The sequence below is a fragment of the Silene latifolia genome, chromosome 11 (genome assembly GCF_048544455.1).
Source record: "Silene latifolia isolate original U9 population chromosome 11, ASM4854445v1, whole genome shotgun sequence".
Classification (NCBI taxonomy): Eukaryota; Viridiplantae; Streptophyta; class Magnoliopsida; order Caryophyllales; family Caryophyllaceae; genus Silene; species Silene latifolia.
This window is the reverse complement of record NC_133536.1, coordinates 147,033,020-147,056,752: the sequence shown is the minus strand read 5'-3', so window position 1 is coordinate 147,056,752 and position 23,733 is coordinate 147,033,020. Positions and strand designations below refer to the sequence as shown.

At 34.4% G+C, this 23,733-nt stretch overlaps 1 protein-coding gene and 1 long non-coding RNA gene across 2 annotated transcripts in view; one reads left to right on the top strand and one right to left on the bottom strand.

The window, feature by feature from the left end:
* LOC141611948 (caffeoylshikimate esterase-like) overlaps positions 1-15,512 on the top strand; it is a 42,226-nt gene extending 26,714 nt beyond the window's left edge. Inside the window, exons 4-7 of the mRNA XM_074430612.1 lie at positions 10,144-10,274; positions 14,214-14,351; positions 14,629-14,727; positions 14,909-15,512. Of these exons, the coding sequence (XP_074286713.1) occupies positions 10,144-10,274; positions 14,214-14,351; positions 14,629-14,727; positions 14,909-15,220 (680 nt within the window). The 3' untranslated portion in view covers positions 15,221-15,512. The remainder of the gene's footprint in view (positions 1-10,143; positions 10,275-14,213; positions 14,352-14,628; positions 14,728-14,908) is intronic.
* On the bottom strand, positions 13,318-15,396 carry LOC141611949 (uncharacterized). The gene is made up of 4 exons (XR_012528924.1): positions 15,339-15,396; positions 14,919-15,059; positions 14,270-14,334; positions 13,318-13,506 (listed from the first exon to the last, which is right to left on the bottom strand). It is a non-coding gene; the product is annotated as an uncharacterized LOC141611949 (long non-coding RNA).
* Positions 15,513-23,733: the final 8,221 nt, after the last annotated feature.

Below are 23,733 nucleotides of genomic sequence, written 5' to 3'. Positions count from 1 at the left end.
ATTAAATTGATGATCCGACAGTTATTACGCATAATATTGATCCAAATGATAGTGATTTAGTGTTGAGATTGATACATTTGACTTAATAATGAACTAACTAAACAAATAATGCTTAAAAACTAAATTTAGTGGTCAAAAATTCAATTAATTTGATATAGTAACCGGTCCCGATAATGATAAGACCCAAACCCGACCCGACCCCATACATCATTTGACCCGATCCGATAACGACCCGAATCGATCCGACTAGAAAGGGTTGGCTAACCCGATGTAACCCAAACCCGACATGACCAAACCGACCCAAACCCGACCCGACTGATCCAATTTCCAACTCTAAATGCTACCTTTTGAATTAAAGGGAATGAACACAGTATCATTGGATGAAATTGGTTGTAGCTAAATTATTTCAGTTTATAGACTATACATCTGAGGTAGTACCTCTTATTATTTATTTTCTGAGTTTTATTTTAAAGTTTTTGACTTCTGCTTTAGTATAAAGTTTTTGAGCACATTACCTAAAATATTACACTTAAAAAATATAATATTGCTCAAAAACTATATTTATAAATGGTAATATGCTCAGAAAAAATGTGTATATGCTCAAAAACTACAAGGTCTGAGGTACTACATCAAATGCGTAATCCTTTTTCTCAAATTATTGTTGGAAATAGGGGCTTGTTTTGCCTTTGTAGTTTTTCCAATTTGTCCCACATTGGTAGAATGAAGTTGTTGTCATGTGTTTATATATGACCACACTACTTACCATATCACTAGTGGGTCATGGGAGGCTTTTGTGGAAGCTTTGCGAGGTGCTTAATTCAGCTCGCACACGCGCGCGCGCGTGCGTGCCGTCGAGCCCGAGCCCGCCCGGATCCGGATTCGTGATTCGGGATTCGGGATTTGGCAATCGCCTGCGGCGGGCTGTGCCTATCTTTTTGGGCCAGAGCTGCGTGTTTTGTTTGGATGAAGTGACCTGGTACATTCATAGAGAAGTGTCCAGGTACACAGTCAATCTTCTATAATTAAGAGCTGTTAATACTCTTAATTGCGTAATTAAGGGCGCTCTTAATTGCACCTTTGACTGTGCTGCCGTTTTGGCTCTTCAGCTCCTCTCGTTTTCCTATAAAAGGAGCTGTCTTTCTCACTTCAGAAACACACAACTCACTGCTCTTCTTCTCTTCTCTTTCTCTCTATAATTTCTGGGTAAAGATAAATTCTGTCGTTCCAATGCTCTCAGTCTCGAGTGGGCGTGCTCGAGTGCGAGTGTAAATCCTTGGGGAACTACCGGTCATCTGCTGATCGCCACCACGGTCGTACCGGAAATATAGTTTTCAAGGCAGTGGCTCTCTTACCACGTCACTACAAAATCGGTTATCTCTAATCTTTCTCATTGTTACTGCAATTTACGACTAACAATTATTTAGGGATGATATTGAAGATTTAAAACTTTCCCGTGCAAAATTTAGAAAGGTGACAATAATATAGGATAAATTTAGGGAAAAGCGGACAATAAAAATGGGATGGAGGGAGTATTATAAAATATTATATTTTATACTTTATTAATGGTCGAAATTTCAAAAAGTTAACCTTCAAAAAAATTAACATAATATTTATAATATGTTAGATTTAGTTGTCAAGATAGCTGTTTTCATATAGTATTTTTTAAATATTTATTTCCTTTTTATTGTATAAAAATATCAATTAAAATCAATATGAATTGACTATTAAAATATAAATAAATGCTTTATGAATTATGTAGTAGATATATGAGTTAGCAATGTACCTTTTTATCGTCCCCAGAACTTCCATACAACATATTCACGCGTGAATTTCTTCAACAAAGATTGTTCCATTTTCTAGCCATTTTAATTTTGGAAAATGCTATATACAACCCGATGGGTTGTATTTAAGCATTTAATACCCTTCTAAATTTAGTATTAATTTAGAAGTTAGAGAATAAATTACACATGAATCAAGGCAATTAATGCATACGTTAAGTGTTTATCATAACCCTTTTATTTTTTATCTGTATTTGATCTATTTATTATTTAAGGTGAATATGTCCGTTTTAAATAAAAATTTGTGTTAACTACTTGGTTATTTATCCTCTGTCCCACTTTTGTGTCTCATTGTGTGTGTCACACCACTTGCATTTCGACACATCACTTGTGCCAAAATAAAATATTACAATATATATATATATATATATATATATATATATATATATATATATATATATATATAGAGAGAGAGAGAGAGAGAGAGAGAGAGAGAGAGAGACGGGATCTCGTGAGTTTGGTTCTTACGGTGAGTTGTGAGTTTGAAAAATCTGGACCATTGGATAATACAAATACACGGCTGATATTCAACGCTTAAACAAACCAAAAATCACGTTTCCTGAAACTTTCTCTCCCTCCCTAAACCCAACTCTCTGTCAGAAAAAATCCCAAAAAAAACTCCACATCTCAGCTATGGTTTCCTCAACCAAAGACAAAGCCAGTAATTGATTGAAATCTTCGCCTTCATCCACCTCCTTGTACCTTCCTGACAATCACAAAAATAAGTTAGGAATTAACTTTTAATTCAACGATGAAAACGACAATCACACTCGAAGTCGATCTGTCCGACAACGACGGCGAAGCAGGCGACATCACCGACAGACAGTTCGAGCTCGAACTGTTCGACAACAATGGTGATTCTCTCTTTAGTTAAAAAGAGAGAATTGTGGAAGTTGGTGATGATTTGGGGGAATTGATCGGAAACTAGGGTTTGTTGATTGAGGTGAAGATTGATGAATTTAGGGAAATTGATTAGGGAATTCCATGATTTTAATCAAATTTCTGGTCCGTCACTTGGTGCAGTGTTTATGGAAGACAGAGGAAGTTAGACGAAGTGGTTAAGATTTTTGAGGGTGTTGGGTATTGAAAAAAGCAGGGCAAATCTAGCCGAAACTTGCTTTTCGTCAAGATGAAAACAGGGAAAAAAATGTCCTTTAGATCAGTTCATTAGTTCATCAGAAACTAGAAATTTCATACCCTTCCCACCGTTGCAAAATGAGGGACGACCATTGTTCTTCCATTGAAGTAGTTCACATTGATAACCACAACCTGCCGTGACAGTGACGATTCAGTACAACATCTTTCGTGCAGGTTTATCCAAGTCCGATGCTGCTAGTATAGATCTGGTCCGTCACTTGGTGAATGCTTTTATGTTGCCAAGTCTTGGTTTATATCTTTCTGATTTGAGGGTGTTGGGTATTGAAAAAAGCAGTCAGATGATTTGCTAAATTAAAATATAGTGCCACCCTTTTACGACTGCCTTGCTTTCTAAGCTCGACTGTTGATCCCGAGATGGCTGTGTTTTACTCTCTGGATGCACTTTCTAGTAGCTCATACATTCACAACATAATTTACGAGTTGACTTGAGCATTACTGGTTCCGTGTTTAGGCATATGGTTCATGCATCTTCAAGGACTTTGGGGGAACATGCATGGACTGCATTTGCCACTGTGAGATAGATGTTGTCTTCCCCTAGCAGATTGGTGAATCGGGATGCATGTAACTTCTCTATCACCGCTGGCCCTGGGTTTGCAAGACCTAGCTGCATAAGCGAAAATCAGAGTGTCAACATTACTTGATACTCCAATGACCGTATACTATTATGGACATTCATTAATGCATGGGCCTCGATCTGTGAGATTTTGTGTATATTTATATGAAGCCGTCTCATAGCTTGAGCATTTCTAGTTAAATGAGGTTGGAGCAACTATTGTGGGGAAATAATGACTTCTTTATTAAAAAATTAGCATAATGAGAAAATTAGATAAACATGAGAATAACACCACAATAACAGTACAATAACATTAGAGTACCACCACAATAACATAAGAATAACACTACAATAACACCAAAATAACACTACAATAACATCACAATAACACAGAAAAAAAAAGTAAAAAAAAAAATCAAAGAGACACCGGAATAACATCACAATAACAGCAGAATAACAGTAGAATAACAGAACAATAACACGTGGTAAAAAAAAAGAAAAAAAAAATCAAAGTCTTAAAAAAAATCAAAGTGGCACCGGAATAACATCACAATAACACCAAAATAACAGCACAAATAACATGCGGTAAAAATAAGAGTAAAAAATCAAAGTAGTAAAAAAAAATTAAAGTAGTAAAAATATCAAAGTGACACCGGAATAACATCACAATAACAGCAGAATAATAGTAGAATAACAGCGCAATAACACGTGGTAAAAAAAAAAATCAAAATCGTAAAAAAATTCACAGTAACAGCAGAATAACATCACAATAACAGCGGAATAACAATAACAGCACAATAACATGTGTTAAAAAACAAAAAGAGAAAAAAAATCAAAGTCGTAAAAAAAAATCAAAGTAACAGCAGAATAACATCACAATAACAGTGGAATAACAATAACAGCACAATAACATGTGGTAATAAAAAAAAGAGAAAAAAATCAAAGTCGTAAAAAAAATCCAGGTAAAAAAAAGCACAATAATAGCATAATAACACGAGGTAAAAAAAATAAGAGTAAAAAAAAATTCAAGTAAAAAAAATCCGGTACAAAAAGAAAACGAAAAAAAGGTAACATAATGAGTAAATTAAAGAAAAATATAAGAGAAAACAAAAATCAAAGTGGTAAAAAAAAAAGCATAATAACACGAGGTAAAAAAAAAGAGAAAAAAAAAATAAAGTAAAAAAAAAAGTAACATTAGAAAAAAGAGAAAATAAGTAAATGACAATGGTTTTATATGACATGTAAGATTTGATCTTGGCCACTCATCTCTAATATAATCTAGTGGCTGAGATTCCCCCAACTCACAACTCACCATAAGAACCAAAATCACCAAGTCCATATATATATATATATATATATATATATATATATATATATATATATATATATAGAATTGAGATCAAATGAGTCCTCCTTATTAAGGTGAGTCCTTGAGTCCTCATCTAAGCCTTTGGATCTAAAAATTGGATGGCTAAGATTAGAGCAAAATAGAGGGCTGAGATATAAAAGCTAACAAACCCTAAACTCTCATTATCATTCACATTTCACTGCCTCACATTCTCACTTCTCTCTCTTCCTCTCATCTTCTCTCTCCCTCCGATTTTCATCCACCGACTCCGACTACCGCCACCAACGCTACCCCTCACGCACACAACCCCACCACTACTGCCACTCACACATTCGACACCAACGATACCGAACACCGACAAACCGCCTGCCATGCCGCCTCTCTGCTCTCCTCTTCCGCCTTTATCGTGCCGCCACTCTTTTTTTTTTGTTTTTTTTTTTCAGATCTGAAACATAAGTTTGTTGGTTGTGGTGGGTCATGTGTGCGGCTGGTTGTCGTTAGTAGCGGCTGGTATTGGTGGTTCCGCCGCCTCTTTCCCTTCTCCTTTCTCTTTTTTTTTTTGTTCAGATCTCAATGGTGGTTAGTAGCGGCTGTTTGGTGTCGGTGGTGTCGTCTTTTGTTTTCTTTTTTTCCGAGTTGCTTTTTTTAGGTTGTAGGTGGTGGTGGTGGCCGTGGCTATGGTTAGTAGGGTGGTTGTCGTTTTATTTTTTATTAAAGGAATCGTGTTTGGGGTGTGTGGTTGGTCGTATTGGGGTGTTGGTGGCGGTTCTGACTGCCGTCTCTTTTGCTTCTCGGTTTTTTTTTTTTTTTTTTTTTTTCTGATTACGGCCGTGGTTGTGGTGCGTGGTTGGTGGGTCATGTGAGGGTGTTGGTGGCGGTTGTGGCAGCCCCTTCTCCTTTCTCCGTTTTTTTTTCTTTTTCAACGTGCTTTGGTGAGTTGTGGAGGTGTTGGTGGCGGTTTGACTGCCGCCTCTCTCCCTTCTCTCTCTCTTTTTTTTTTCCTCAGATTGGAGGTCAGTCATGTGGCGGTGGTGGTTGGTTTCAGTTTGGTGGTACGTGGTGGCGGTTGTTGCAGAGGGAGGTCATGCTGGTGGTCAGAGGCGGTGGTGGGGTGTCGTGGTGGTCTTGGGGTAATGATGTTGGGATATGGATTAAAGTTTCAAAGATATGGACTAAAGTTTTACTGATATTGACTAAAGTTTCATTCGTAACTTCGAGAAATAACAAATTTTTACATCATTATATAAATACACACTAAACCATTAAAGTTTCACTCATCACCATTAAAGTTTCACACTTTTAACATTAAAGTTTCATTCGTAAATCACTTAAAATTAAATAAATATTAATTAAAGTTTCACTCGTCAAATGGCCTAAAAAAATTAAAGTTTCATTCGTCACCATTAAAGTTCCACTCGTTTAACATTAAAGTTTCATTCATAAATCAATGAAATTAAATAAATTTTAGTCACAATTACATTATTACATAAATTCAATTTTTATTTATTAAAATGGCCTAAAAAAATTAAAGTTTCACTTTTAAGCATTAAAGTTGAACTCGTATACTATTAAAGTTACATTCAAAAATCAATTAAATTAAATTAATATTAATCACAATCACATCATTTCATAAATTCAAATTTTTATATTAAAAATGGCCTAAAAAAATTAAAGTTTCACTTTTAAGCATTAAAGTTTCACTCGTAAAACATTAAAGTTATATTTAAAAATACAAAAATTTAATTTTTTATTTATAAAATGACTTTAAAAAACTAAAGTTTCAATCGTAAAGAATTAAATTTGCTCTCACAGATTAAAGCTCCACTTATAAAACATTAAAGTTTCATTTCAAAAATTGATTAGAAGTCTCAAATCTCAACCATCAATCTTAGAAGATCTAATGGCTAAGATAAAGACTTAGGGAGTCAAATATATAGGTGGACTCATTTGAACTCCACTCTGTATATATATATATATATATATATAGAGAGAGAGAGAGAGAGAGAGAGAGATAAGATCTAATGAGTCCAACATGGGCCATTGAGTCCATAAGTCCCTCTAAGGGCCATTGGATGGACTCAATGGATGATTGAGATGAATTTGATTAAAGGCCATTAAAAAGAAAAGGAAAAAAAATGTGGATGGTTGGATTGAGATGGGTGGTTGAGATTGAAAATTACCAAAAAAAATTACCACTAATCAAATTTCTATACACTAATTAATTTTTCTTTCTCTCTCTAGCCCCTAATTAATCAGTTTTGAGTTTTAGATTTCAGAAGTGTAAATGTCATGTTGTATGAGTTTTACAAGTGTAAATGTGACGGAAATTTTGAATTTATATAATTTTAACATTTTACAAGTGTGAATGTGATGTTTTACGAGTGTAAATGTAACATTTTAAGAGTGTAAATTTAATTTTTTGTGACGGAAATTTTGAATTTATATAATTTTAACATTTTACAAGTGTAAATGTGATGTTTTAGGAGTGTAAATGTAACATTTTAAGAGTGTAAATTTAATTTTTTGTGATGGAAATTTTGAATTTATATAATTTTAACATTTTACAAGTGTAAATGTGATGTTTTACGAGTGTAAATGTAACATTTTAAGAGTGTAAATTTGTTTTTTTGTGACGGAAATTTTGAATTTATATAATTTTAACATTCTACAAGTGTAAATGTGATGTTTTACGAGTGTAAATGTAACATTTTAAGAGTGTAAATTTGCTTTTTTGTGATGGAAATTTTGAATTTATATAATTTTAACATTTTACAAGTGTAAATGTGATGTTTTACGAGTGTAAATGTAACATTTTTAGAGTGTAAATTTGATTTTTTGTGACGGAAATTTTGAATTTACATAATTTTAACATTTTACAAGTGTAAATGTGATGTTTTACGAGTGTAAATGTGACATTTTAAGAGTGTAACTTTGATTTTTTGTGACGGAAATTTTGAATTTATATAATTTTAACATTTTACAAGTGTAAATGTGATGTTTTACGAGTGTAAATGTAACATTTTTAGAGTGTAAATTTGATTTTTTTGTGACGGAAATTTTGAATTTACATAATTTTAACATTTTTACAAGTGTAAATGTGATGTTTTACGAGTGTAAATGTGACATTTTAAGAGTGTATTTGAAGATTTAAGAGTGTAAATTTGGTCCTTTGAGTGTGACTTTGGTCCTTTATAAGTGTAACTTTGGTCCTTTTACTATTAAAATTTAGTCCAACTCCCAACAAACACCACCAACGCCGTCCTCCACCACCAAATCATATCCACGAAAATATGAGTCCAAATATATATAAATTAAACGAGTGTAAATGTTCAGATATATGAGTGTAAATGTAAAGAAATATGAGTGTAAATGTTAAGAAATATGAGTGCAAATGTACACAAACACAAGTGTAAATGTTAAGATTTATGAGTGTAAATGTAAAGAAATATGAGTGTAAATGTTAAGAAATATGAGTGTAAATGTACACAAACACAAGTGTAAATGTTAAGATTTATGAGTGTAAATGTAAAGAAATATGAGTGTAAATGTTAAGAAATATGAGTGTAAATGTACACAAATACAAGTGTAAATGTTAAGATTTACGAGTGTAAATGTAAAGAAATATGAGTGTAAATGTTAAGAAATATGAGTGTCAATGTAAAAAATTGTGAGTATAAATCTGAGAAATGCGTGTAAATGTAAAGAAATATGAGTGTAAATGTAAAGAAATACAAGTGTAAATGTAAAAAAATACGAGTATAAATCTGGAACAATAACAATAACACCAACAATTAACAAAAACAGATCTTAAAAAGACTAAATATCTATTTTATAGATCTAAAAATAAAAGTAGATTTAAACTACTATATATTTATTAGATCTACGAATGTAGATTTAATAAAATACGAGTGTAAATTTGAAAGATGAATGTAACTTTAATAAATTGTGTTTTTTTTTTAGATTTACACGTTAAACAACAAACAACAATTTTTAAAAAAAAAAAACAAAGAAAGAAATATAAATACAAAACGAGCAAACAAACGACAAACACAATAAATCTCTATAAACACTAAACGCAATGGTCAGAGCAAACAAACACAAACACTAAACTCTATAAATCTGCACACAAAAATAAAGAGATGAGAAGGGGGTGGGCGGCACTATGCGGCGTGGTGGTGCGTGGTGGTGCGTGGTGAGAGCGGCGTGGTGGTGCATGGTCAGTGCGGCCCAGATCTGCAAAAAAGAGTGGAGATATGGTGGTGTCGGGTTGTGACTTGCGAGAATGGCGAGTAGGGGTGGTCGGTTGGTGAAAGGCAGGGAGGTGGTTGGGCTGCTAGTTGGTGGTCGTGAAGTTGTGGTGGTTGTCGGCAGTAGAAGGGTGGTGGCGGCAGTAGTGCGAGTTGGTGGTGGCGGCAGTTGTGGGGTGGTTGTGGTGGATCTGGAAAGAGAGGTGGCGGTGGGTGGTGACGGTGATGTTGAGGTGGCGAGTGTGTGGGTGGTGTGTTGTGGTGGTGGTCGGTGATGACTGAGAGGATTGAATGAGGGGGAACTTATTTTTTTTGATTTTTTTTAAATTATTTGGTTTTTGATTTTTATTGGATTTTTGAGAGGAATTGAATTTTTTTGATTTTTAGAGAGATGAGATGAATGATAATTGTGTGAGATGAGAGAGAAGTGAGTGGAAAATAAATGTTATATAGTAAAATTAGTGGTTGATTAGTGAGGTAGTGAGGGAAAGTGATTAAATTAGCTTCAATCCCCTCCATTTAGCATTAATCCCTCCCTTTTCCCCTTGAATCTCAACCCTCCATCCTATCTTTTCAATGGCTCTTAAGAGGACTTATGGACTCAATGAATTTGGGTGGACTCACTTGATCCTTTCTCTCTCTATATATATATATATATATATATTAACTTGTTGATATGTTAGAAGCTAAGTGGTGTGTCACACACAATGAGACACTAAATGGGACAGAGGATCATCACTACCTTTTAAGAGACTATCTTGCTTCTTATATCATTTACTTGTACATATGTTGTTATTTATGTGTTTTCTTTAATTGTTCCGATGTTTTTATGAGAATAACACATGAAATTCGGGTAATAATATATTTCCAAGTTCAAAAACAAGTATATATTATAAAGTCTCAAAATAAAACACTAGGTTCAAAATACAAATTTGTATTGTATGTATTACATTTTCTATAATAAGTGAGAAGTATTTATAACGTAAAAAACTGTACCAGAAAGACAGGAAAATAAGGGTCATAAGAGATTTATGCTAGGCGAATCAATGGGAGGAGCAGTTGTCCTACTTTTGCATAGAAAGATGCCCGAATTTTGGAATGGCGTCGTGTTGGTGGCACCAATGTGTAAGGTGTGTCCCTTGCTCAAACCCCCTGCATATTTTCCAGTTTCTTCCACATTTTTGTTTCTTGAGGCTGCATATTTCATTTGCCTTTATGAGGTTATTTCTCTGCTCTTTAATGTTGTGTACGAAACTTTTCTTGACAAATATTTCTATCCGTGGGAAAAAACTTCAGTTTTATGTAGTAAATAAAATATTAAACATGAATTCAATATTGCCCTTGTCATAACATGCTCAAATAATGTTGTATCCACATTCCACAACATAATTTTGGCTTCAAATATTGACATAAAATACTTCCTCCCTACAACACAATTTTTTTTTTTTTTTAATGTGAGGGTATTTCTATCAATAACAACTACTCTCTCCGGATACCTATTTTTTTCCCATTTTTATAAAATACTCCTCACATATATTAGAGAAATGAATAGAAAACAATTATCCGAAGGGAGTATTTCATTACTCTAGTTCTGGTACTCCTTAATTGACCAAAGGTAAAGTTGTACCAAATATGTAAAAACAATTGGTCTCCCTTGTGACGGGTTACCATTTGTGACGGATATTTTGTGAGATAAAATGGTAACAAAATGGGTTAGTGGAGAAAGGGGACCACATGAATAGTGTTGCAGAAAGAGAAAAAGTGGGTACATTGTGAGGTAAAATAGTATCCGTCTTCAGCTTGTGACGAATATGTCTTCAATGAGAATTTGTGATGTAAAAAAGTGATTCAAATTTGTACCCCCAATAGGGCTACGTGGGAGATAACAGCGTTTTCAAATATTAACATGAAATACTTCCTACCTACAACACAATATTGTTTATTGCTTTTTTTCTTTTTTTTTTTTTTTTTAATGTGAGAGAATTTCCATCAATAACAACTACTCCCTCCAATTCACAATAAACCTCCCTATTTCCTTTTTCGGTTATTCACAATAACCTCTCTATTTCTTTTTTTGGTAAGTGTTTATGTGATCCAAATTTAATTGTATGGTGGGGTAGTGTATTTGTGTGGTCCGAATTTAATTATATGATGGGTAGTGTGTTTCCTTAATTTTTGTGCTAAAATAAAATAGGAGGTTTATTGTGAATTAGAGGGAGTATTTCATTGCTCAAGTTCTGGTACTCCTTAATTGGCCAAAGGTAAAGTTGTACCAATTCTTAGAAAAAGTGATTGGAATTTGCACCCCCAGTAGGGCAGGCTGGGAGATAACAAATGTTTAATTCAAACCCAAGTTTAACAAAGAAATTGATATATGATGATAAGCTCAAAACTATAAAGTTGTCTTTGAAGTAAGTTTTTGCAAAATACTCCGCAGTTAAAAGAGCTAAAGTGATAGTTTGTAGGAGTCAGAGTGGAACATTGTACGCCAATGTAGGTGACACGAGTAAGGTAGCAGCCAATGAGTGTATATTGAAAATTAGTTTCACGAGACTTGTTGCACAATTCGAAATATATGCCTAACGATGTGACTAAATTCAATGGCTTGAAGCCTTGAAAGCATAAGGTGCGCAAGAACTCACGTAATAAAACTTGCGACCGGGATGTATGAGAAGATTCAGCGAGTTTAAAGGAGTCAGCTAAGGGTAAAGGTGTAACACCCCGACCCAAACCTAGGGTCGGGAGGGGTCACTAACGGTAGCTTACCAGGCTATGTACATGACTCACATATCAACACGCGTCCTTTACAGCGCATTTTATCCTCACTCATGCGCATCCCGGGAACCTTTCCAGGAGGTCACCCATCCTAAGACTACTCTCAGCTAAACAAGCTAAACACGCTTAACTGTGGAGTTCTTTCCCATGGATAAATAGAAAAGAAAGTGCACTTTATTGATATGAGTAGTAATTTCAATCCCCTTAAGCACTAGTCAGTTTTTAAGCCTATTAATGGACCTCTTCAAGGAATAGCCCACCCGAATAACGTCTTCGATTCAGTAGAGTATTACAAAAGGTTTAGTGGGAGTACATGTCCTATGGAGAAATAAATAGTGTAACCCGACAAGGATGGTTGATGTTGGGATCAAATTGGGATGGTCAAGAATCGAAGTTGGATAATACTCCCTCGCATCCAAACCAAAGGTAACACTTGCTTTTTGGCACTATTTATGGTCGTAGGGAATCTTTGATATTACTCTTAATCTATAATACAAAATATATTCATGTGAGATCTTGTTTGATTTACCGTTATAAATGCTATAAGAATATCAAATTTTTATAATTTTTAATAATGTGTAACTAAAGATATTCACGTTGCAAAATGTGCATCGGCAAGTGTGATAAAGTAACTGTTACCTTTGATTTAGACAGAAGGAAGTTGCAATTAGCTTGAGCAAAGTTGTACAAGGTTAATGAGGTTTATTTCAGTCACCATTTTGGAGTAAAATGCATGTTGTTAATGTATTACTGGAATTACATAAACCAAGCTATTACAATCAAGCTCCCACAATAACCCAAATTAGTATTCTAGTGATTTAAATAACACGGCTTTATACGAAGAAATGAACTCTTTAATATTTGAAAATAACTCAATTTGTTTAGAGTGCAAACCGTTGTCCAGCTCTTCAAAATTATATATATTGTTAAAGTTGGTAAAAGCTAACTCAGCTCGAGCTGCTTAAACTCGACTCGATAGAAACCAAAATTTGGATTAACCAAAACCGACTCGGCCCGACCATAAGCTAAACTAATAACTAATAACATCCTTATTTGTTATATCCCGAACCCGACCTTAACCAACCCGACTAAACATTATATGACCCGATCCTCGTTAACCCGAACCATAACCGACTTGAGTTACCGGAGAACCACCTTTACGTGTTGCGCCGTCAGGAATATTCCACATTAGGTAGTATCTCACGCTTCGCAAGGTTTATTTCTATATTTTATTATTATAAATGATGAAAAATAATTTAATTAATATATGACATTTAATATTTACTTATAATTAGAAATAGATTAATGTGAACCTTATAAAAAAACACAAACAGTGAAGCGGAAAATGCGATATTTTGATAACTTTAATAATAAAAACCGCGAAGTGACTAAATCATAAAACCAAAACATAATGTTAGAAAGTTTTTATACAAAATACAACATTTATGAACACAAGGGATCCCGATCTCTTATTAAAATACAAACATTATGCTAAACATCAGACTAAACTACGTGTAGGGTCAAACGTTGCAAGTATAACACTCGCTAGCTAAATCGTCAAAACCACATGTAGGCACCGTGTTCAACCTGTTCATTCATTAAAAATAAATGTCACAATAGTCAATGGATAGTAACTCGAAGTTTTCTTAGTTATATTATATCAGAATACAATCAATAAGAACATGTTAGCATGTATATCAACAAGTATATATCATGTGAGAATATTAAGTAAAGAATACGCGATAAAAGATGTAACAGAATACTATTTGAGTTAGAAAAAGGCGGGTTTTACTATAAATTATATGAAGTTTTTCAAATATATTGCATATTATTTTAAGAGTCTGAATCTTAAATCCAATGTTAGCATAAGTGCTCCTTAGGAGGTGGTATAGTTGGTGCATCTGCACCCCTTATTTTTACAAAAAATAATCCATACAATTATGTGTAATAAAGAAGCAAATTAACTATATTGGTATCATGTTGTTGATAATATTTCATAGGTTAAATGTCATAGCCTTCATCTATTAAAAATATATATTTCATGATATTGTATCATTTTGTTGTGTACTTTTTGCCCTATAACAAAAAAAAATTTATAACTCAATTATTAGTTATTAGAATTCTTTATGCACCTCTATCCACCGTAGAAAAGTCTCTATGTGATAATTTGTTACTTGAATGAATTATACTCCGTATGTCCCTATAACCCGGTAAATTAATTTTATTTGAGGATATAATGTTTAATGTTATTAGAATGAGCTCACCGTAATTTGAGGTTGAACAACATTTGGTAGATTGCTGAAGAACTAAAACCAAATGAACTAGTGATCAAAGTTTTAGAAAAACTTGCCAATGTGTTACCCACGTGGAAGATAGTTCCTGGCCAGGACATAGTTGATGTTGCTGTAAGAGATCCTGCTAAGAAAGAAGAGGTTCATTTCACTTTCTTTCCTTTTTAATTAGAAATACTGTTTTTCTTTATTACTTTTCACTCCGTATATTATTTGCTCAAAGATCCTTGGAAGCAATATTAATGTAGTTTAATGTCGAGTAAAAAAATATTGCCGGTATACAGTTCATTCCTCACAACTCTGTATGTAACATAAGTACAATACATTATATAAGAGGTTTGATATCAGAGGTACTAAACTTATTATTTTTGTTGTAATTGTAGTATTAGACTCTAACCTTATTTTAATATAATAACAGGTTAGATCTAATCCATACTGGTACACTGATCGTCCTCGTTTGAGGACTGCCAGTGAGCTCCTTAATGCTTCTATGGGTCTCGAGGATAGATTAAATGAGGTATGACGATATTTTAAAATTCCTTACCAATAGTTTGGATTGCTGATGAGATATGTTGACACAATATAGCAAAGAATAATCAAATTGTATTACAATATGAGTTGTATGTCACAAAATCAATTCATTTTCCAAATGTCTTACTTTATAATTTTATAGATGTTTCAAATGATGAATAAATCAGGTGACAGTACCTTTCATAATAGTTCATGGAGGAGATGACAAAGTGACAGATCCAAGTATAAGCAAGATGTTATATGACACTGCTTTGAGCACTGATAAGACATTCAAGTTGTATCCAGGAATGTGGCATGCTTTAACATATGGAGAGTTGCCTGAAAACATTAACATTGTGTTTAAAGACATAATTGAATGGTTAGATGAAAGATCACCAAGAAATTCCATGATTTTGGAACAAGAGAGAAAATCAAAAGAAGATATTGATGCTAATATTCAAAAACGTGTTTCCTTACAATGCCAATCAGAAAGTGGGTGATATATTCTTATTATTGTCATTTTTTTTATATTTAATTTCACATTTTTATATCAAATACAAAAATGTGATGAGATAGAAAGTTATCAAAGTGTAAAAGAAAAAATCAGAAAAAATTTACTTGTTTAAAGGTTACTTCATGGTGGAACAAACATTGTATAGATTGAAGAGAGACTACCCCTCCCCCAAATCTTAGCGTTATTGGAATAAGCATTATAGTTGTATATGTAATCATGATTTTGTTTTGGTTGGATATTGAATTTTTGCGATGGTGAAATGTTAGTTTATGTTAAAATATATCTTTGTATAGTCTATACATATTGTTATTTGGTATATTTGTTACTAAATTGTAACCCTTAGATAAGATATTACTAGAAAATAGCCAGAATATCTCATTTTTCTTGTGTACATATACATTGATTATACCTTGACAAGCATTACAATCTTTTATGTTAGAATATACTTTTAATATTCTGTATATATTGTTATTTGGTATCATTGTACTACTAAATTGTAAATCTCAATTAGGTAGGATTTTACTGGAAAATAGCGCAGAATATCTGGTTCGAAGGTTTAAAACTCGTCGTCAAAAGTTACCCAACCAAAACAATATTTATAACTTCACCAACTACTCTTAGTAAAGAGGCAAGTAAAGGTCGGATCCCAAGGGACGGGTATTGATGTAGGATTTTCAATAGTAAATGGTCGTGTCTTAGGGTGTCACAATTTGGGGTTGAGATAGGAGATCAATTAAAACTAATTAACAATAAAAACAAAGCAAGGTAAATAAAATGAAGGTGTAAGCAATTGATTAAAAGCACTAGGGTATCATGGGTTCATAGGCGATTCATGGGAGTTGATCATACAAACATGTTCTCAAATTATAAGCAAGCAATTATTGTTGTGATGGGATCGAGTTAGTGTATATCTTACAATCCCTAAGAAGGTTTAGGTCCCGGAGCCGAATCGATTAGATTGTACAATACCTACAAGTTGACTTAATCCTTCCTATTCAACATTATGCATGGTCTAATGAGGCTCGAGTTAGTTTATGTCTGACAAGCCTCATTGAAAAGATAAGTGATGGGTAAAAAATGCAAGGATTCATAGGCTCGCATTTCATCAAACATAACATGTGCATAAGTTGGAATCACAACAAGCAAACAAATAAATTATGTGAACATATTAGATTAAGCATGAATCATTCCCCATATTGGTTACCCCTAATTATCCATTAACCCTAGCTAAAGAAACTACTTACTCATTATCAAGTTTAACATGCTAACAAGGTTGTCAGTCACATTAACAAGACAAAACATGATGAATGAATGAATATGATTAACAATAATTAAAGCAAGGATTAAGAGAATTATACCTATGGAGATTCCAAAATAATAATGCAAAGAATAATAGAAGTACTTGATGATTGATGGAAGGTTGTCAATCTCCCAATAAACCCAAATGATCTTCTAATTGCCCAAAATAAATGATGAACAATAGAAAAATTAAGGAAAGATTAAGTATTGAGATTTGTATTAAGACTAGATTAAGAGTTGATTACAAGATTAGGGAATGATTACTAATTGATTATAACTTGATTGTTAATCTAAGTAGTACAAATGGGTATTTATACTAAAGATTAGGTACAAAAATTAGGGTTACTAAGGGCTTAAATGACTATTAAGTCCTTAAGAAAAGTTGAGGAAATGCTCCTCTCCAAGGAGATGAGCATCTCCGTTTTGCTAGTCTTGGCACGGGACAAGCGTCTTCAGCATAGGCACGGGTTCCCTGTAGTAAGATCCGAGCGGATTGTTAGGGGAGACGCTCAGATCATCCTGCTTTAGGACGAGCGTCTTCAGCACGGGACGCTCAGATGGTGGTGGAGGGATACGCTCGGATCGTCTGTGATCCGCTTGGATCCTGGGTCAGACAGCTTCTTTTCTCTTCGTTCCTCAACAATCCGCTGGGATCTTGTTGACGATGCAAGGATCCTTTCGTTATTGCCCAATCTACTTCATTATCTACATAGGCCATCTAGTATTTTCTTCTCCTTGATGCTTGGTCATTAGTTGTGATCCATTTAGCTCCAATTTGCCATGAAAATGCAAGGTTTGCACTCCTCTCCTACCAAGGAAACAAAACCTCAAAGAATATGCAAAGTGGGAAACTAAAGATAGTAAATGACCCAATTGTGCACTAAAAAACATGGGAACGAGGTAGATTCAGGGACTAAATGTGCTCAAATATGAGTCACATCAAACATCCCCAAACCGAACCTTTGCTCAATCCGAGTAAAGAAGTGACAAAAGCTAGGACCCTTATTTAAACTAACCTACTAATATAGCCGATGTGAGACAATTAGCGGGTCTCACTCCGCCCCTTCAACTCACAACAAGACAACCATGAGGTAGGATGCCTTCTTGCAAGGCAAGGTGGGTCTTGCCAAAATGGCGACACATCCAATCATTAAAGCACATAAAACAAGTAATGGATGCATCTACAAAAATGAATAGCCACTTTCCTCATCTAAGTGGCGGAAATTATCTATAAGGGAAACAATCTAAGGGTACACATTCCATTATATATACAATTTATTCAAGTTACTAAGCCTAGGAGGATACTAATAAATCACCTCCAAGTTGTGTCAAGTTAGGGTACCTTTGTCCTCAATTGCTAAATGCTTTCGTCAAGAGTAGTCTCCCTATGGTGTTAGAAACACTGGAGGATCGTGGAATTCCCTTCTTGCCTAAACAAGAAGAAGGGTCGTCCCCTCTCTACCATGCACAAAAGTGGATTCGATGGATAAAGGGATCGATAGAATTTGAGTTTCATATGGGAGTTTGCTTTTGTTGTTGTTTTTCCCCCCAATTTGTGGCATTTGACATTTTGAGAACACTTTCTTTTTGACATTTCTTTTGATATTTGGCATTTCAATACTTGAGAATTTCAACTTTTTTTTGCATTTTCTTTTTTGAACATTTTCAAAGTCACCCCAATTAGTAACGAGGGTGCCTTATATTTGAAGCATAGGAGTTTTCATTTTTGTTACTCCTCTTTTCTTTTGATGCAATTGCAAAATTTTTCTTTTCTTTTCATTTCAATTCTTGAACTCAAATTTGAACAATTTTTGTGCCCATTCCCTTTTTTATGACAAAGTGTGGTAGAATATGGAAGATGGTTGCATGGTTTCAAGGGTCACCTTGGAATAAACGGTAGCTAAGGAGTTATCACACCACAAGGTACTCTTGACTAGGCCTTAATCCATGGGTAAAAGGATACTAGCATGACACATCCTACGGTGGTTTACAAATATTCTAACAAGCAAAGTCTCAAGAAGAAAAAGTATCTACAATGGCCTATATACACTTGTCAAGTTTCCCAAATAGATGCTTTCACAAAATTTTTCCTAAATGCAACTATATGCCATGATTCAACTAACATTTATACAACCTAATGCATATGCTTCTACCAACTAGTATGCCATATAATCTAAATGCAATCCCATAATCACATTGTTTATATGTAACATAAAGAGGAAAAAAGAGATTGGAAGATCATATCATGCGGTCTTCAATATCCTCATGTCTCGGATGTGGCGTAGTCGATCAATGTGAAAAAGGATAAACAAACAAGTATATACAATATATATAATTCTAAACTATAAGGGAAATGAACATGTTTTTGGGTTTTTGCATTTTTCAAATTTTTATAGTTTTTATGTTTATGAAATAAAAAAACATTTTTTTTTGTATTTTTCAAAATTTTTCAATTTTTATCATTTTTGTTTTATAAAAGTCATGTTAGAATTTCCCATCCCCACACTAGTATGTGCATTGTTCTCAATGGCTAATACGATAGGAAATTATGCAAACTATATGAAAATGCATGATTTCTATACTAAATGCAAACTATATGATATATGAACAAAAGTGAATGCAAACTAAGCTATGCTATATGATGCATGAATTTTTGTTTGGTTGGAGAGCATAATTTAAATTAATTCCCAATGTTTATGCTTGAATTTCCCCAAACCAAATGAGATTGAGGGAGTTCATGCATAAAAATGCTACATACAACTAATTTTTTTGTCATTTTGAATTTTTCATGTGGGAACAATAAAAGACACCTCAATGAGACCGAGGTGGGAGTCCTCTATATGGTGCTAGGACTCAATACTCATGATCAAGATTGAATTAAAAAAGTTATAAAGACAAATCTAAAAGGAGGGGTAGGAAACTCACAATGGGTAGTGGTATCCTCCAAAAGCTTGTCTAATCCCTCAATCATCGCTCATGGCGACATCGCTTCCATCATCATCCTCATCATGAACTTCTTCACTAGCATCGTCATCATCATCTACCTCCATAGACCCGGAGGCTTCACCATCATCACTTGAGCTTTCTTCTTCTTCTTCTTCTTCTTCTTCTTCTTCTTCTTCTTCTTCTTCTTCTTCTTCTTCTTCTTCTTCTTCTTCTTCTTCCTCACTTCCCTCTTCTTCTTCTTCTTCTTCTTCTTCTTCTTCTTCTTCTTCTTCTTCTTCTTCTTCTTCTTCTTCTTCTTCTTCTTCTTCTTCTTCACCACCACTCTTAACAACAACCTCCTTATCACCCATGCTAGCATCCCTAGGAGCATTAGGAAAGAAGACTTTCCTATCCGCCCAACTAGGCAAAGGACATGATGGGTCAAGGATTCCTTGCCCAGCTAGGTGTAAGAGGAGCGGATATTGAGGTCTATATGGATTAACTCGGTCTTCATAGGCTTGCTTGTGCATGTGTTGCATCAATAGAGTCAAGTAATCGTTACCTACCGCAACATCTTCAGGTTGGAATTCTTGGTAGGTAAACGGGTAGGGTGGAGTGACAATATAGGAGGATGAGGATTCGGCAATGTCCTCCCTTTGTTGTTTTATAATCAATTCGGCTTCCTCGGAGAGTGGAAGAAGATAGTTTGTCCTACGGACATTGAGTCGGCATATTTTGCTTGGTAAAATGAAGGATTTGACATCTTTGGTAAGCCACTCAAATTTGTTGTCAAGATTGTCGTTCTTGACCCAAAGGAAATTTGTGAACCATAGTGGCTAGATAAATGAGGTGGCCTCCCTTAACCGGCTTATAAGTTGCCAACCATGTTACCAATCCCCCATTTACTATAAAAGCCGCACCTTCCTTGCCATGGTCGATATTAAGCCACCTTTCGATTAAAAGTTGAAGAATATTGTATCCACTACTACAAATCCAGGCAACTACAACGCCCCTTTAACAACGCTTATTCACGAAAATCACCATAAGACGTTGTAGAACGGATGGCGCGAATTTTACTAAAATTAATTACAACGGTTATGGTTCCATAACCGTTGTTATAGATTTTAACAACGGGTCAAACATGCACAACCGTTGTTAATAATTTGGCGCAAAATTGGCGCAAAGTTAATGAAAAGTAATTACAACGGTTATTTATAAACCCGTTGTTACTACTTTTTAACAGCGGTTTACTATGGACCTGTTGTTAATATATTCTGTAATGACAACGGGTTTTTGTTTAACAACCGTTGTCAATACTTTCCATACTATAAACCACACAAACACAGATAAGCTACAGCCACAACACACAAACCTAACACAAAAACAAACATACACAAACACAAACACAAACACAAACACAAACACAAACACAAACACAAACACAAACACAAACACAAACACAAACACACACTTTCTCATCGTCTCTTTCTCTCTTTCTCATCGTCGCTTTATCATCTCGCCGTCACTGTTAGTTTCATCGTCTCTTACTTTCTCTAATTATCAGGTAAATATGCATGATTTAATTTAGGTTTTGTCATCTCAGTCATTATTTTCTTTCTCAAATTATTTCATTTGCATGTGTTTTTATCAATCATTATGTTCTTTCTCTAAGTATTATTCGCTTAATTAGTTTTGTCACTGTTGTTTTTCTGCGTTTATTAGCTTGTAAAACAAATTAAATAAAATAAAACAAAGAAGAAGCAAGATGATAGAGAGGAATGCATGATAAACTTAATTAATTAATTAATTAATTAATATATATATATATATATATATATATATATATATATATATATATATATATATATATATATATATATATATATATATATATATATATATATATATATATATATATATATATATATATATAAATACATAAATTAAAAAACGAATTACATTGATAAAAATGCAATTCTTAGATATGCATAGAGAGTCTTATTCTCTTCTATGATATCCATCGTCTCCTCCTTAGCTATTTGGAGGTTTCGTTCAGCAGTTGCTATATCGTCATATAGCTGCAACAACTGCTGCTCTGTCAAGCCATTTTTTTTTGGCGTCCTTGAGTGCGGTCCGAGTGTCCTCAAGGTAGCTCCTGTACCTGCCCTCGATGTCCAGCAACCGGCGGATGAAACTTTTGTTGTACTCGGTCATAATGCATGTATTACGGATGGTATCATTCATTGTTGAAGGAAGTTTGGAGTTTGTGTGAAAGATTTAGGGTTTGGAGTTTGTTTTAGTAGTTAGGGTTTGGAGATAGTGAGATTATGGAATGGTGGTTGAGATAATGCATGTATTTATACTAAGTAATGTGTCGTTTGAGTTGTTTTTTAATTAATATATGTTTAGGAAGTTGTGCCATCATATCTCTGCTTCAAATCTTATAAACCTTCTCATTCCATATATTGTCATTCATATGCAGGGATTGGCAGTAATAATGCATGCATCGGAATTATAACGGGCCGTAATAATGCATGCATCTAGTAATATTTAATTTAATTTTTTTTAAAAATAAACAACAACGGTTATTTAAAAAAAACCCGTTGTCTTTAGTTATAACAACGGTTTTTTATACTGTAACCGTTGTTATAACTTTCCCACCAAAATTTAGTCACCCTTTCCACAACGGTTTTTTCTTCTTCAAACCGTTGTTAATAGTTTTCACAACGGATTTCTTAGAAAAACCAACCATTGTTAAAACCTACTACAATGGATGCTTTAACAACGTCCGCTTTTTTATATAACAACGGTTTTTAACCGTTGTTATAACCTGTATCTGTAGTAGTGATCTCGTGGTGAACTTCTTATCGACATTCAAGGTTGACTCGAGATAGATGAAATCAAGTTCGGTAAAATGATTAGTCCCCTTCATAGCAATTAAAGTGTTCCCAACAACCTTGTGCCATACCCTTATACCCGGATGGTGGACATAAAGGGCACGAAAATCATGGTAAGACGTAAACTTTCTTCCGGTGATAGCCTTCCATAAAGGAGCGGGATCATATTTTATTGGAGGTTTCTTCACATAGGTCGAGTCATTACTAAGACCAAAATTTTTACTAAAAGCACCAAAGCCCATATTTCTATCCACATTCTCAAGGCGGAATTCAATGTTCGTTCGAGTCTCCACCTTTGTAACTTTTAATGAACTTAGAAATTCCAAGGTGAGGAAGGGGTAGGTCAATTCTTGCATATCAAACAATGTAAGCAATCCCATAGAGTCAAAGAAATTCTTGGTCCTTTCAAGGACATCCAATTTTGTCAAGGCATCTTGGCAAATAAACTTAGTGGGTATAATCGACTTCTTAGCAAGAGACACGAAATTTTTCCTATGAGAATCGGATGTGAAAATTACCTCCGGATATTTTTCTAGGTTCTCAATAACTGGGATAGAAGTAGTAGCTTCCACCATAGGAATAGGAGTTTCTTGAGTTTCCTCTCTTGCTTGATGTATCACCAAAGCTTTGAAAGCTTGAAGTGCTTGGTGCCTTTTGGAAAGGTTTGATTTTTTGGGTGCCTTGCTTCCACCTTTGGTCCTAGACATTGTTCTTCTCCTTTGTATGTATCAACAACTAAAGATTTGCTTGAATTCTTGTGTTATCCTCAAGCTTCAATAAAACCCAAATCGATTTAGGATTTTCGAATTTTGCCCTTAATTCTAGAAAATCGATTCAATTTTTGAGGATTTGGATGTTTAGATGGCTTTTTGTTGATAGAGGAATGATTTGTTTGAGTTTTGAGGAAGTTTGGAATTGATTTGGGTGAATTTGGTTAAGGAAATTGATTTTTGTGGATGGAGGAATTGAGGGTTTTGAATGTGTGTTTATGTTTTGAATGAAGGAAATGAGATGGAAAAAGGGGATTTGAATCCCGTGTTTTTGAATTTCAGCAGGGGGAGACGAGCGCCTTCTGGCTGGGACGCTCGGATTGTAGTTCAACCAGTTTTAAGAAATGAAGCCCGTGCTGAGACGAGCGTCTTCAGGAGGAGACGGGTGGATTGCTGCCTGGAGACGAGCGGATTCTTTTGAGGACGCTCGGATTCCAGGTCAGAGTGAAATCCCAGATTTTGGTGCAACCAGGACGAGCGGATTCTATCTGAGACGAGCGTCTTTTGGTTGGGACGAGCGGATTTTTCTTGGGACGCTCGGATTGTTCCTGTACCTCACAGATTCAGTTCCACCCGTGGGTATTTTCATAACCCAAGTCATTTCGTCT